This window comes from Quercus robur, chromosome 3 (assembly GCF_932294415.1).
Source record: "Quercus robur chromosome 3, dhQueRobu3.1, whole genome shotgun sequence".
In the NCBI taxonomy this organism is placed as follows: Eukaryota; Viridiplantae; Streptophyta; class Magnoliopsida; order Fagales; family Fagaceae; genus Quercus; species Quercus robur.
In genome coordinates, this window is record NC_065536.1 from 68,788,742 (window position 1) to 68,804,255 (window position 15,514).

Genomic DNA, 15,514 nt, shown 5'->3' on the forward strand with positions numbered 1-15,514 from the left:
CAAAGCTGGGACCATCTTCACACAGGCCCAAGAGACCCAATCCGTCAGGCCCATTAAGGTAAACCCATCAGGCCCAATATTTTATCATCTTCAGTTGTAACCGTGGGTTTCTAAGGGTTTTTAGTTTAGAAGACTTGGGTTTAGGCTTTAAGTTAGAATTAAATTTAGAAAAAGTGGGCTTTATGGTGGAAATAGGTTGGAAATAACTTTAGTTTTATTAGTATTTTTAAATTGAGAAAACTAATTTAAAATTGTAGGATAAATTTAGAAAAAAAAAAAAAAAAAAAAAGAATGACATGGTTGCTGATGTGGTTGCATCTTCAGCTTTTAGTAATAATTTATATTTATATAGTTATAGATGATGAAAATGGACTTTTGGGATGTAAAGAATTTTTGATTGGTCATTCAATATTTAATGCAGCTTATAATATATTGGAGCATCTAATTAATGCGGGGTGAATGTCGCTTCGATTGCTTGCCACCTTTCCTGGCTCCTTGCTTTGTTTTCTCCACAACACCTTTGTTCTCGGCTACTTTATCAGTCCTCAGGTGAGACTCGACCGCGGTACAGCTCTTCTCAGCCCTATTGGGCCTTTGCCCTCATTTTCAATCTGGCCCTTATCCATGGGATTTGGGCCGGGCTTGGTTCCTCGGGCCGTCGTTCTAGCTCAACATATCCGGCCCGTAAAACCTTTTCTAAAAAACGACACCGTGTGTTGGGTGGGGTTGATTAGGCCCTGACATGAAGAAAACCAGTTGGGATAACCGCCGGCGCTACATCACGCAACGCAACAGAAGAGTCGCTCAGACCGAAACACATCAAGTATTTCCCGGGAGCGAAAGATAAAAACCAACCAACGGCTCTCTCTTTAAAACCTAAAATTGTCTCTTACATCTTTATTATGGATTGGATTACGAAACCCTAAAGCCGTAGGCATAGGCGAGTTCCAAATGCTCAAAAAACTCCACCAATGCCAATGGAACAAACCTCTTCTCTATTTCCCAATTCTCTCTTCCCTCCTCTTCTCCAAACCCTCCTCCTCCTCCTCCTCCGTCTCCGCCGCTATGCTCCACCACCAAGACCAGGACCAAGACCAAGACCACCAGTTGAGGACATTCGCCTTTGGAAGATTTGTGGGCCCCCGTCCCCATCTCTATCCACCAGCTGAACTGGATAGAAAGATTTCACAGTTCTTGCTTTCCCATGTTTTGGCGGGAAAAAGGAGCTTCAACGACTTGCACTCGCTTATATACCAAATCGTCCAACAGGAAGGTATATCTATCTCTATATCTATATCTATATAATAGGAATTTCGGAATTCCAAAGTTTCAACCTTTTAATTGTACTAGTAATTGTTTTGCTTATTTTTATAGGTTAAATTTGTGTTGGGTATTTTTATTTGCTCAATTCCATGTCTTCAATTTCTTTGCTTCTAGATAGGATATTTTGTTTTACATTATAATCACCCTACCCCTACATTAAAGATATGATTTTGTTGTTTATAGACTTCTTGTGAATTTCTTCTGCTAGGCTCTGGTTCTGCACCTTCAATTTGTGAGCTGCTCTTGAATAATTTCCAGGGCTGGGATTCGAATGTTGTGGTTTGGGATATGTTGGCTTTTGCTTATTTGAGATTTCAGCTCGTGCAAGATGCCCTCTTTGTTCTCGCCAAGATGAAAGATCTCAACTTGCGTGCATCAATACAAACATATAATAGTCTGTTGCACAACTTAAGGCACACTGACATCATGTGGGATGTGCATAATGAAATCAAAGATAGCGGAACTCCCGAGAATGAGTACACTAATTCCATACTTATACATGGCCTATGCGAGCAATCCAGGCTACAAGATGCAGTTTCGTTCTTGCAAATTTCCGAAGGGAAGGATACTGGTCTTTCTGTCGTTTCATTCAATACCATCATGACAAGGTTCTGTAAATTGGGTTATGTAGATGTCGCAAAGTCATTTTTTTGTATGATGCTCAAGTGTGGACTGCTTCCTGATTCATACAGTTACAATATTCTTATTCATGGATTATGTGTAGCAGGTTCCATGGAAGAAGCCTTAGAGTTCAAAAATGACATGGAGAAGCATGGGGTAGAGCCGGATATAGTAACCTACAACATTCTTGCTAAAGGATTTCATCTACTTGGTTTGATGGGTGGGGCTTGGAAGGTAATCCAAGACATGTTGCTTAAAGGGTTTAATCCAGATGTTGTTACATATACAATTCTAATGTGTGGGCATTGCCAGATAGGAAATATTGAGGAAGGCCTTAAGTTGCGGGAAGAGATGCTTTCTCGGGGATTTCAGTTGAGCATCATCTCATACAGTGTATTACTCAGCTGCTTGTGCAAAAGTGCACGGTTTGAAGAAGCATTGATATTGCTTTATGAAATGGAAGCTCTTGGCTTGAAACCAGATGTTATAACATACTCCATCCTCATTCATGGCCACTGCAAGAAAGGAGAAGTCCATAGGGCTATCCTACTATATGAGGAAATGTGCTTGAGGAGAATCTGTCCAAATTATTTTACACACGGTGCCATTTTATTGGGTATATGTGAGAAAGGAAATATATCAGAGGCAAGGAAGTATTTTGATAATCTGATAACAAGTGACTTGGTGGAGGATATAGTCCTGTATAATATTATGATGGGCGGATATGTAAAACTTGGTAATATTGCTGAAGCTGTACAGTTATACCAAAAATTAACTGAAAAAAAGATTACTCCTAGTATTGTCACTTTCAATACACTTATTCATGGATTCTGCAAAAGCAATAAACTAGAAGAGGCTTGGAGGCTCTTGGATACCATCAAGCTGCATGGGTTGGTTCCAAGTGTGGTAACTTATACCACTCTTATGAATGCATACTGCGAAGTAGGAAACATAGATGGCATGCTTGAATTGCTCCGGGAGATGGAAGAAAAAGCTGTAATGCCTACTCATGTCACTTACACTGTAGTTATTAAAGGACTATGCAAACAGTGGAAGTTGCAAGAATCCGTCAAATTACTTGAGGATATGTGTGCGAAGGGTCTGACTCCAGATCAAATTACATATAATACTATCATCCAATGTTTCTGCAAAGCTCGTGACTTGAGCAAAGCTTTTCAGTTACACGATGAGATGCTATTGCATAACCTGGAGCCTAGTCCTGTCACATATAATGTCCTCATCAATGGTCTTTGTGTATATGGGGACCTGAAGGACGCTGACAAGCTATTGCTGTCTCTTGAGGATCAAAAGGTCAGTTTGACAAAAGTTGCTTATACCACAATAGTTAAAGCACATTGTGCAAAAGGTGATGTAAGTAGGGCAATAATATTCTTCCATCAAATGGTGGAGAAGGGATTTAAAATTTCAATCAGAGATTATAGTGCTGTGATCAATAGATTGTGCAAAAGGTGTCTAATAAATGAAGCAAAATATTTTTTCTGTATGATGTTATCTTATGGTATTTCACCTGATCAAGAAATTTGTGAGGTGATGCTTAATGCTTTCCATCAGCAAGGTGATCTTTATTCTGTTTTTGAACTACTTGCTGAGATGATCAAATGTGGGCTGCTGTGTGATTGATCCATGAGAAATGATGATTTTCATGCATCTCACCAATAGAAAGAGCTGTTCCTTGGCTTATAAAGAAGTCAGTATGTGAGTATATAACATCACACTACATGCGTATCTGTCAATCAATTTTTAACTCTTCTATTAAGTTAGGAAGTGGTTATAAATCCTCTTAAATGATTTTTATTATTATTATTTTTTTAAATTTTTTTTATATCGATAAAAACATTAGACGTAATCAAATTACAAGAATCAGATCCAAGAAGACAATCCATATGTCATTAATCTTTTGATTTAACCATTATAGCAGATCTCGATCTGCATCACATCTATGAACACTTTGATGATTTGGCTTGTGCCTGGAGATAATTATCATGTTCATGGCCAGTAGGGATAACTTGCTATTAAATTTATGGTTGTACCATACAAGCTTCAAAGGCAATCCTACTGGGCCAATTAGCAAATGGCAAAAGCAAAACTTTCTTATTTTATTGGCTAGACAGTGCATATTACAATATCATTTCTGTCATCTCTGATTCTTGCAATTGAGACTTGTATTTACTATTTTCTTGGCAGTACAAAAGGATTTTATGTGCAGCTGTAATTGTCAAGTACCTTGGTCCCTCCTTATTTGGATATCTCTCAGGTTGAAAGGAAGAATATCACAATTGGCATGAATTATGTACCTGCCTGGTTATGTTCTTCCTGAAACTAGACTTGATATGGTAAGACATCAAAAAGGTTGTACCTAGTGCACAAAACTCTCAATTTTGTGGAGTCTGGGAGAGATCGGGCCTTGGTGCAATGGCAAGTGCCTTGATATGGTAAGACATATTGTATCAGTTGCTTATTTGTATATTTCTTCTGTTTGGAGAGCAGCTATCCAAGTTTCTAAGTTTGGTCTCCAGGGTTCATTCAATGGCTGTGTCCTCAATTTCTTCATATTTTTGAAAGTATGAACTTTAGTTGTTGGTTTCTTTTCAATTAACTTTCTTTATGTTTGCAGGACTGTTACCCTCTTTTGATGGATTAACGGTGAATTGTGGAATGGTGAAGCTTAGTATCTCTAAATGTGTGAGGTATTAATCAGCTAAGACTTATATACTTTTTTGCCAGTAATAATTTAGAATAATATCCTCTATTTTAGGCACTGTTAATTTAGAAGTTACTAAGTTCTTGGTGTAAAAATAATTTGCCCATGGGTTGCACACCAAAGTTGTTCATGGCATGTGGCCTACAGGAGACTTTTTGAAGGTATAAATGATATGGCTGTCTTCACACAGTCAGATTTTCGCAAGCCAAAGCAGTTGAGATTATGACAAATGTATGTGAGGTATGTATCCAATATGACTCACTAGACTTGTTTGACAATGTCATTGCTTTGCCAGCAACAGTTAGGAATAATGTACTGTTTTTTTGCACAGACTATAAAATTAGAAGTAATGATGTTCCTGGTGGAAAAAACATTGGCTAGAGTGCATCATGAAAGTTTTTCATTCAACATGGTGTATAGGAGAGTGTGCCAAAGATACAAGTCAGATTCTGTTTTCAGACGGTCAGATTAAGATTATCTCAAGTTCTTTTATTAGGTAGAAGGCAAGCCTAGAAAGTGGAAACAATGTTTTGTTGTTTGTGAATCTGTAACTTGGTTTGTGATTTTAGTCTATGCCGTGAGGCAAAATAATTTACTCTGGCAAGCGTGTGCAGGTGATTATTATTGATGTTCATGGTTGAATCCCCAAAGATGTGAAGTGACAGAAATTATTATGTACATGGTGTATTACAGACTTACAGTTCTCTCTATTAACTATATGAAAATGTGTGAAGATTCCTGAGGAATAGTGTTTGGTTGGTTTTAAAAATTTGGTGAGTCTCTGTCTAAACGCACCGATATGTCGAGCAGCACAGATGTTTTTGTTGTGCACCCACCAAAACTCACCATTTTATCACTATTCTAGAAAAAGGCTAAAATGAAGACCCAGTAGAAGAAGAGTATGTTGGAGAGAGAATGAAATGACAGGAGTAGAAAGAGAAGAGATGTGCTTCGACCTGCTCTGTATGGCCCTATTTGTTGCTTTCTGCGTTGAGATTGAACGAGGGAGAGAGAGGAGTGCTAATCACATGAATTCTCGGCTGAAAATCTGGGACAAGGGATGGGTCTTTTACCTTCTCCATTTGCATTAGGAGTTCTACAAGCAAAGCATATATAGATTCTTTCCATTGGCTTCTCATTCTTCTTCATGATATCTAAACGCCCAATTCATTCATCATTCCTATTTTAAAATTTTTCCCCAAAAAAGAACACCAGAGACTGTTGAGGACCTCATAGTTTCAAGCAATTCGTTAGTTATGATCTGGTATTACTCGGTCTGAATTACTCGAATTTGTTAGTCCTTTTTAAAACTTTTTCTTTCTCTTTTTCTAAGTTGTTGTTATTGAGAATTTTTGTTATTTCATTCTCAATTAATATGTTTTATTTTTCCCCTTCCTATGCCAGATAAATTGATAGATTGAAAGGATAAGAGCAGAGTAAAAGCTCATGGCACTAAATGCTGTCAGGTACTCTTTGTAATGTCTTATAAATAAAGATTTTATTACATGATGGTTCCTTGTTTCTAGCTCTCTTTCTTTTTCTTCTTCATTTTTTTGTTGTATTACTTTTATTTTTATTTCTTTCAGAAGAGATTATAATATAAGTAAAGGAAGAAATATCAGAAGTTAGCTATAAAATGAAAAGAAGGGTCTAGCATAGATTTCAGAACACAATTGCTGCAAACATCTGAGAACTTCATGGACACCAATGCAACGTGAAAGATGAGAATTATGGGATAGAAATAAGCAATTTGAGAAGTACAGATCAAATTGTAAAGATAGAAAAGTTCCTTAAAAAAAAGGAAAACAATAACATGATCATTCAGATACAAGAGGTCTTGAAAAATGTGAAGGTTCTGGTATTAAGCTTTATCACTAGCAGTCAACAGAACACAAACTTTGTCAATCATGATTTCTTTTACTCTCTCATTTATTCTTTACTCGTGTTTTCTTAAGTGATGCTGATTCACTACCTTTCCATCATAATTTTAATTTCAAACTTCTTTTTGTCCTTATCAAACCAAATTCTTGCAATGTCATGTTTTTATACTGCCATCTTCCCACATTTTTATGATTATTTCCTCTCTTAGTTCTGCATTAATCTTCGTTTTAAGTGATTATGATTTGAAGGCCTCTTTTAATTGAATTGTTTCCTTTAGATATATTGCAGGCCAACATATGCCTACTGTGAGGAAGGAATGTTGTCCAGCAAAGGTATTAGCCGTTTTCCCCTGAGAAATTACCTTATCCGTCTTATTTTCATGTCCATTTACTGCTGTGGCCTTGCCTATTTTTGGAGATTTTTTGTCCATCTGTGGTGCAATTGGGTTTTTACTGCACTGGATTTTGTCTTCACTTCTGTAGCATATTTGAAAACACGAAGAATGCAAAAGAACACCAAACTTTGTGCTTCTGCTGCATATAGTCAAATAAAGTCTCTTTTAATGGTACACTTTTATAAGCATTTCAAAAATCAAATGAATTTTTTTTGGTTGATCTTATAAATATATTTTAAATCTAACCTTAATTGCTAATCTTTATTATGGCAAGCATGTGCCTTGCACTTGTAGCCCACACTATATATTTAAAAGAGTGAAGAGGTCAAATGGATAGTATTTTGGTAGCTTTAAAACATTTTGTTAGTCCATCTTATATGCACTGTTTGGTGTGGTGTTTAGGTTGGTTTTTTAAATGGTGTGTTTGGCTTGGAAACGTAAAAGCTTGAATAGTGCTTTGGTTGGTTTTAAAGATTTGGTTAGTCTGTCTGTACACACTGTTTTATGCAGTGCTTTGGTTATTAGAAACAACACACAACACACTATAATTTTTAAGAAGAGGGGCTGGCACTGGCAGCCTGGCACAGAGAGAGGACAGAGAATATTGCATGAGAAATATCTCTCATGTCTTTGGATAGCAGAGAGAGGGTGAGACACAGGCACGGAACGATTGGCAAATCTCCTGCAAATCTGAGAGAGAGAGGGTTGGTGAGAAGAGTGCGTACGTTGGTAGGATTTGTAAAAAATTGGTGAGGTTTGGCATTGAGATAGCCAGAAGTAGAGAGGATATTGTGGGTTTGTAAGGGGAAAGAGAGGATTGAAATGACATGAGCAGAGGAGGAATGGGTATGGCCATCTTTGTAGCTTTCTGCTCTGAAATCGACGAGGTGTGGGTATTCCACCTGCTCCATTTTCTGCTTTAAGAGGTAGAACATAAGCAAACATCATTTATTTCTCTCCCGAAATTATTTCCATTGACCTCTTCACCACTAGCTTCTTCTCATTCTTCTTCATAACACCTAACTGCCCATTCTATTCCATTCCTATTTAGAAGAATTATTGAAGAAGAAGAAGGTAGAATCAAATGACAAAAATAGTATTTTGAGGGCCACATAGTTTGAGACACTTTGTTAGTTATTATTGGGTATTTCTCAATCCTAATTTCTCTGATTTTGTCTCTTGTTATGCCTTCCATTTGAGTATTGTGTTTGTGTCCATTCGTGGCAAAGCAACTATAAATATCAGCCCCCATAAAAGATTTAAGATTCATTCATAACTGATGATATTTGTTGACAGCTCAATGAAACAAAAATAGAAAAGAGTAAACCCAATAGAGAAAATGGTCACGTACTCTTGCTCTTCTGGAGGAATGAAGCTTGATTTTGAGATGTCTATATGGTTGGTATATGTGTGTGTGTGTAGCTTTTAGCTGTTTACCAAAGGAAAGGTAAGGGAACTACAAGTACAGTTAATTTATAGAAATGTAGAATTTAGGTTCTGGGTTTTGCACTTGAGAAATCATAGTTGTATTGTTGGGCCACGCAGCCTGTTTTTCTTTTCTGCTCGATCTATCGGTTGATCTTGTGATCAACACAATGGAAAATATTTTTGACAACTTTAACCCTCAGGGTATCACGAACTCATTATTTTTATGGAAGTAATGATAAAAAGTTTATTCTATGGTTTTTATAGAAAATCCTATTATTAACAAACTCTTGACTTTATGAATTTTGCTTCTTTGTAACCACAGATTGCAAAATGCCTGTAGTTGCTGCTGTAGAGGGTTGGAGGTGGCTTAGAATTTGCGCTGGTTTGTGTTTGTTGTTAGGCAATAGCAGTTTCCTTTATTTTACTCTCTTTTTTTCCTCTTTGCCCTTAATGAACTTGATTGTTAGAATCTTCGCTCAATTTCCTTATTCCAATTAGCCCTTTTCAGGGATGCTAAGCATGTGTTGCAACACCAAGAACTCAAGTTGGCTTGCCTGAGCTGACTCTTGTACATGAACACATGCAGACAATGGTGTTTTGTTTGCTTGATGTCTCTTGGGTGACGATGCCTAAGCAAGTGGTGGAGTTGCTGGTACACTAAATTGAAAAGAAAAACATCAAGAAAATATTTACTTGGGAATAGTACTGTAAACATCCTTCCTTGACCACACCATTCAAAATGGTAACTAGATGATTTTAATTGCAGAATTTATGTTGTTAGTGAATGAATTCTCCTTTTGAATATGCTCTATTATGTTTTGATAACTTAAAACAAATGACAACTATCTTTTACAATATCCAGTTATGTGTTCAACTGATGAAGTTGTTTCTAATTTGTGATGCAACTTATGTGTTCGATTCATGAAGTTGTTTCTAATTTGTAATGCAAGCAGTTTCTCTTTTGTACAATAGCAATTCTATGTTACTTAATCAGTTTGTTCTTATTTACTTTAATTCTTTGAAAGTGTCTCAATTTCTAATATTATAACCATTCCTTTTAATCCTTTGTGTTTTGCTAAGGCCGTGTACCTTCTCTCCGGTGACTTTTGGAATCAATTTCCCTAGGTCCCATTGGAATCAATTTCCCTAGGTCCCATTGTTTTGAGAAATCGTAGCCTACTTTGGCTAACAGTTTATATGCCTTTGGGTTGAACTGTTCTTTCTTCCGTTCACTTGGTAGAATACCATGTTTTGTCAGACTTTGTGAAGACCTCACGAATCCATTTAGTGGCTTTGAGGGCGAAGGATTTGTGGATGAAGTTAAAGGCATAGCATGATTTTCTTTCAATATGGCTACATCCTCCATCGTGAGTTTTGTAGGTCTTCACATGTCAACTGTAGATTGAAGGCATTCCGTGAATGATGATTGTCCCTTCTTGCGGTGTGATAATGGTAAATCTATTTTACTTATTTGATTTATTTCAAAATAAAAATTTAGTCGTCTACATATTTATTTTGAGAAGAATCTAGTCTTATATAATATGGGATTTTTTATTTATTTTTTAAGCATATATATAATATCTAAAATATGGGGTTGATGTTTATTTGCAAGGAATTTGTAATATTACAGATGCACTTGATAACTCCACAGCATGCTGGTAAGTCCGTTGCCATAGCATGTGGAAAACTGGTTCCAGGAGAGACACAGAAGGAGAAGAAGACGGCTACGGCATCATGAAACTTTTGACCAAATTTTGCAAGCGTGCAAAACAGGCTGAAAGAAGACAAGAAGATTGACCTCGTGGACCAATAATACTGCGATTACATTTATAGTCCACTTGCCTAGCTAGGCTTGAAGTTACCAAGGGACACTGATTCAGCTCGCAAGGGAAAATTCCCGTGACACAACTTTGTGTACGATACGTGGCGAGTTGTGCATAGAGTGCCACAACTCGCTTGTAAAGGACCACAATTTTCCCACTCTTTTATAGAGCAATAAGTTTAGATTGGATCGCCTTATCGAGTGCTCTTAAGATATTAATTAACAATCAATTTTAAGAAAGTGTGATATAATTTTTATGAAAAATAAAAAAAGCTGTTAAAATATTAATTTTTTTTTTCTTTTCCCATAAAAACTTTATTTAAATGAATTGACAACTAATGTTCTAAGGATATTTGTTAGTATTTTCCATTTAAATTTCACAAGTGGTTTTAGTTAGTTCAACTTGTAAAATCTCTGATAATTGAATAAAAAATCTAAAATTCAATCTTCGTTTATATCAAAAATTGATTGGTGTCTTGGTCTGATGATAAAGAGTTATCATTAGGAGCGGATGTCATAAGTTGAAACTATCTCTTTTGATATCTCTTTTAATCCAATTACTCGTTGACTTCTAAGTAATTTGTGATAAAGTGTGTGCTAAAGCTCTATATAAAAACTCGTTTTATATTGAGCATGTTTGGTATGCTAAATGAAAATTACATTATATATAGGAATTTTTATTACTATAAATAAAAGATATTATAATGAAATAACTATTAAATATTAATATTCATAAATTTAGTTGTTAAATACGGAAAACTTGTAAAATATGATATATAAAAAAAAATTTATATTTGCAAAAATATATTAATTTTAAAATTTATTTATATATACTAAAAAATAGCTATTATAACCCTTGAAACAATAATAGTTATTCTTTAATTTAAATAATAATAATTTTTATAAAATAACTAATTCCTGTAATAAGAGATGTCAGACATGACGCAAGATACATGACGCACGCACGAAAGAAGTGAATCTAGTATAAAGTTTTGTGTTGAATGTAGCCTGTATCTTGGGAGAACGCCTCTTGTCTGGTTGTTACACTGATAATTAATCATTTTTTTTCATGGTCTTTACTCCTAACTCCAACGGCTACTCGTTTCTTTATTTATATTGTATTATTATTATTTTTTATAGGATATATATATATATTGTATTATTTGTGTGTCCAGCTAGCGGACTTTCCACGCCAATAATAAACCCCTCTCTCAATAGTCAATACTCTCTTTCTCAAAGTTACCTCCACGGTCTATCCATAATCAGGCCATCATGTCTTCTTCTTCTTCGCAGTCACACATCCTGGTGTTCCCCTACCCTGCCCAAGGCCACATGCTCCCACTCCTCGATCTCACTCACCAACTCTCCCTCCGTGGCTTAACCATCACCATCTTACTCACCCCTAAAAACCTCCCCACTCTCTCTCCTCTCCTCTCTTCCAACCCTTCCATCCAAACCTTACTCCTTCCTTTCCCTCCCCACCCTCAACTCCCCCATGGCGTCGAGAACGTCAGAGACGTCGGCAACGCCGGAAACCTCCCCATCATGGCTGCCCTCACCAACCTCTACGACCCTCTTCTCCACTGGTTCACTTCCCACCCTTCTCCACCAATCGCCATCATCTCCGACTTCTTCTTGGGCTGGACTCTCCGCCTCGCCAACCAACTCAACATTCCCAGAATCGTTTTCTTCTCCTCCGGTGCGTTTTTGGCCTCCGTACTTTACAACTTGTGGCCTGCCACTAACGCACAAGCTCTTCGTTCTCTACCCACCCTTGATTTTCCTCATCTCCCCGGATCGCCCACCTTTAAGCAGGACCATCTTCCCTCCGTGTGGCGCTTCTATAACGAATCCAACCCCGAGACCCACTTCATCAAAGATGGTATGCTCGCTAATACCGCCAGCTGGGGTTGCGTTTTTAACAGCTTTCATGATTTGGAAGGTCATTACTTGGATTACCTGAGAAAGAACTCTCGGGTCTACGGGGTTGGCCCGTTAAGCTTGGTGGGCATCACTTCCAACGGTGTTGGTCGGGGCAACCCGGATTCTCATTCGGGCAATGATGACCACGTCAAAACGTGGCTTGACGGGTGCCCCGAAGGATCCGTTCTGTATGTGTGTTTCGGGAGTCAGAAGCTGTTGAATAAACAACAGGTGGAGGGTTTGGCTTCCGGGCTAGAAAAGAGTAAGACCCGATTTATATGGGTGGTGAAAACGGGTGCGGAGGTCGGGTTTATCCCGGATGGGTTTGAGGAGCGAGTGACAGGGACTGGGAGGGGTGTGATATTAAAGGGATGGGCCCCACAATTGATGATACTGAGTCACAAAGCAGTGGGTGGGTTTCTGAGTCACTGTGGGTGGAACTCGGTGTTGGAAGCGATAGTGGGAGGGGTAATGATATTGGGTTGGCCAATGGAGGCGGACCAATTTGTGAATGCAAAGCTATTGGTGGAGGACATGGGCGTGGCCGTTTGGGTGTGTGAGGGAACCAACTCTGTGCCTGACCCGGACCACTTGGCAAGGGTCTTTGATGAGTCAATGCTTGGGGATAGTGCCACTAAAGTGAGGGCAAAGGAGTTGAGGGACAAGGCTTTTGAAGCAGTCAGTGGTTGTGGTAGCTCTTCAACGGATTTGGATGCACTTGTCAAAGACTTGGGTCAACTCAGCTCAGCTCCCACCGTGCGTGAGTGAGATTAGGCAAAAATCTAGGACTACACCCTTTGTACCACAATTCATGGCAAACTATATATACGATATATGATCTTTGCACTATCACTGAATCCATTCTCAAGTAATAGCCTTTTTATAGGTTAGGCAGGGTGCCAAAATTGGATTCTTTCTTGTAAAAGAGTTCAATATTCTCTTCAGTCTTTTATTTTTAAAAATCATAGAAAGAGAGAATTTTTAAGGTTTGTAATTTTGTTTTCGCAGCAGTGCCGCACACTATCTTCATTTTTAAGTATCTGAACGTACCCTTCAACGCAAATGTGGTGTGGCTCTATGTAAGGTCATTCATGGGCTCATAAAAATTATTTTATGAGGTAGTTGCGTGAGATATCTCTCTTACAATATATCATGCGTCTCAGATACATGAATCTTATATATTGTAGGAGAGGTATCACGAAACCGTCTCATGAGATACCTTTCATTTGAATGTTTGAATCACTTTTTGAAATACAGAGCTGTCTAAACTTGGGTAAGATGGTGCTTCATTCTTTGTGGTTGCAGAGTGATAGTGTAAGGGGAATGTGCTCTTCTTTTTTTCTACGAAGCACAGAAACCTATCTTTGCTCCTAGTGTGGACTTGGTTAAAGATATAAACAAAGCAGCCATAGTTGCAAGAGATGTCTATTTTAGTTTTGTTAATCTTGTTGTAGGTTGCAACATGCAGCTCATGTTCTGGCAAAAGAAGCTTTGCTGAGTTGTAATTCCCAAATTTGTTTTTTTTTTTTTTTTTTTTTGAATGAAAAAGGAGGTCTCCAGTGTGAGCTCATGAACCCCACACCACGTGACAGTAATGGGTAATATCACATGTACCACATGGGCCTTGCTGGTGCTATTGCTCAAATCGCTCATCTTTAGGTGCTGGGACAAGGACTCCTACCATCAAGCCACACCTCGTGTTGTATTCCCCAAATTGGGTTGAAGACTATGTCTTAATTTTTAGTAAAAATATGTGGTTTTATCTTGGAAAAAAATAAAATGTCTCATGCTCTCTTTTACCTAGAGCACGTGAAGGATTTTGATAAATCAAGAATGTATTGAACCCTTTGGTAACTTAATCAATTAATTTAGCCAAGTGAAATTAATTAGATTCAATTACATGCAATGAGCATGATAGCATAAACAAATCACCAAATAACTAAATGCAGTGGAAATTAAATTTGACACGGGTGATTCGTTTATGAATGGAAAAAATCACCGAGGCAAAACCTCACCGAGTGAATTTAAGGTCACCACTCCCGAAAATTCACTATTATCAAAACAAGTGGTTACAAGTAAAAGGAATCCTAGTACCTAATACCAACCTACAATTAAACCCTTACCCCAATACCCAATTAGACTTGCAATGTAGTGACAATCTCTCCTTTCAATGCACGACTCCAAGTACGTGACTAACTAATCGATGCACAGATCCAAGTACGTGACTAACACACTAACTTGAGAAAGATGTTGGCTGTAAAGTTCTTCAGTTTATTCAAATAATGAAAATCGAGAAACTCCATGATTACAAAACCCTTGGCACAAAGACGCAATAGCTTCTACAAAGAATATGACAAACTAGGGCAAATTTGTCTCCGGTCACAATATGCGTGCAATAACAATTGCAACAACCTTTGCATCACCTTTGACGGCTCTTAAAATAATCCTTATATATGTCTAGGGTTGTGAGAAAAGGAACCCTACACAGATACACTTGGATATGCATGAAAACAAATCTGGAAATCTAAATTTCGTAATTCTCGATAGATATTGTTTCTGTCGAGCAGCTGTCGAGTATCAGCATTAAACCTCGATAGATATTATTTGTCAAGCTATTTATCGAGATTTAATAAACAACACTTTTTTACTTGTTTCTTGAACATATTTGTATGGATTCAATACTAGACTTAAACTCTTGTTCCTTGAAATACTAAACCCATCTTAGATCTACCCAATTACAAGTAAATTGCGTTTTATTAAAGAATTAGCCAATTTATAATAACATATGTTCTAACAAGTTTCACATATGTCCTAACAGACTTTAATATTGAAAAGTGAATAAGACATACTAATGGGTCCACCATTTGTCGGCCCACGACTTTTGAAGGTGTAAGAGCATTAGAGCCTTTTAGCATCTAGACTTCTAAAACATATCTTATTTCACCATCTCAAAAGCTACTTTTTCTATTATACTGTACCACTTTAGAGTATTCACATCAAGAATACTATAATGCTAAAATTGCTATTAATAATAACCAACACATAAAAAACACACTACATCAAACATGTTAAATGCCATAATTTTTTAGGCCTAGCTACAGTGAGCTGCCATCTCTAACAACTCACTGTAGCAAGGTGTTAAAAAAAATATTATTTGTTTAATCCCACACGCGTGCTCTTTCACTTATTTTCATCACACGCTGCCTCTCTTCCCTCTTCTTTTCTGGTTCTCCCTTCTCCCACGCCTCATCGGACTCTTCTCCTCTCTATTTTTTTTTTTTGTTGGTTCTCTCTCAATCCAAGCCACGATGCTCCGTTCCTTTCACCCATGCCTCATGTTGCCTACCTTCATTCAACCCATGCTGCCAAAAACTGAAGTTCTTCCCTTCTCCCTTTGACC

General features: G+C 37.5%; 2 protein-coding genes across 18 annotated transcripts; both read left to right on the forward strand.

Annotated features, from left to right (window-relative positions):
* Positions 1-535: 535 nt before the first annotated feature.
* LOC126719093 (putative pentatricopeptide repeat-containing protein At1g13630) lies at positions 536-10,386 on the forward strand. 17 transcript variants are annotated; one of them, XM_050421674.1, is made up of 12 exons: positions 540-1,273; positions 1,532-3,255; positions 4,150-4,397; positions 4,580-4,906; positions 4,998-5,162; positions 5,281-5,930; positions 6,071-6,132; positions 6,825-6,879; positions 8,692-8,751; positions 8,878-9,111; positions 9,450-9,821; positions 10,000-10,386. In XM_050421674.1, the coding sequence occupies exons 1-3, from the start codon at positions 952-954 to the stop codon at positions 4,222-4,224; spliced, it is 2,121 nt and encodes a 706-aa protein (XP_050277631.1). In that variant the 5' UTR covers positions 540-951; the 3' UTR covers positions 4,225-4,397; positions 4,580-4,906; positions 4,998-5,162; positions 5,281-5,930; positions 6,071-6,132; positions 6,825-6,879; positions 8,692-8,751; positions 8,878-9,111; positions 9,450-9,821; positions 10,000-10,386. The 17 variants fall into 17 exon arrangements, with proteins under 17 accessions (XP_050277624.1, XP_050277623.1, XP_050277640.1 ...); XM_050421678.1 differs by having other exon boundaries at positions 9,750-9,821; positions 9,982-10,386; XM_050421679.1 differs by having other exon boundaries at positions 9,750-9,821.
* A 977-nt stretch (positions 10,387-11,363) lies between these two features.
* Positions 11,364-13,108, forward strand: LOC126719095 (UDP-glycosyltransferase 89A2-like). Its single transcript, XM_050421684.1, has one exon. The coding sequence runs from the start codon at positions 11,464-11,466 to the stop codon at positions 12,880-12,882; it is 1,419 nt and encodes a 472-aa protein (XP_050277641.1). The 5' UTR covers positions 11,364-11,463; the 3' UTR covers positions 12,883-13,108.
* The last annotated feature ends 2,406 nt before the right edge of the window (positions 13,109-15,514 follow it).

Bases quoted from the DNA above. Each gene is read 5' to 3' on its own strand.
- LOC126719093 (XM_050421666.1), top strand. From the start codon at position 952: ATGCTCAAAAAACTCCACCAATGCCAATGGAACAAACCTCTTCTCTAT. The intron at 1,274-1,531 runs GTATATCTATCT...TTCTTCTGCTAG, and splicing joins CCAAATCGTCCAACAGGAAG to GCTCTGGTTCTGCACCTTCA.
- LOC126719095 (XM_050421684.1), top strand. From the start codon at position 11,464: ATGTCTTCTTCTTCTTCGCAGTCACACATCCTGGTGTTCCCCTACCCT.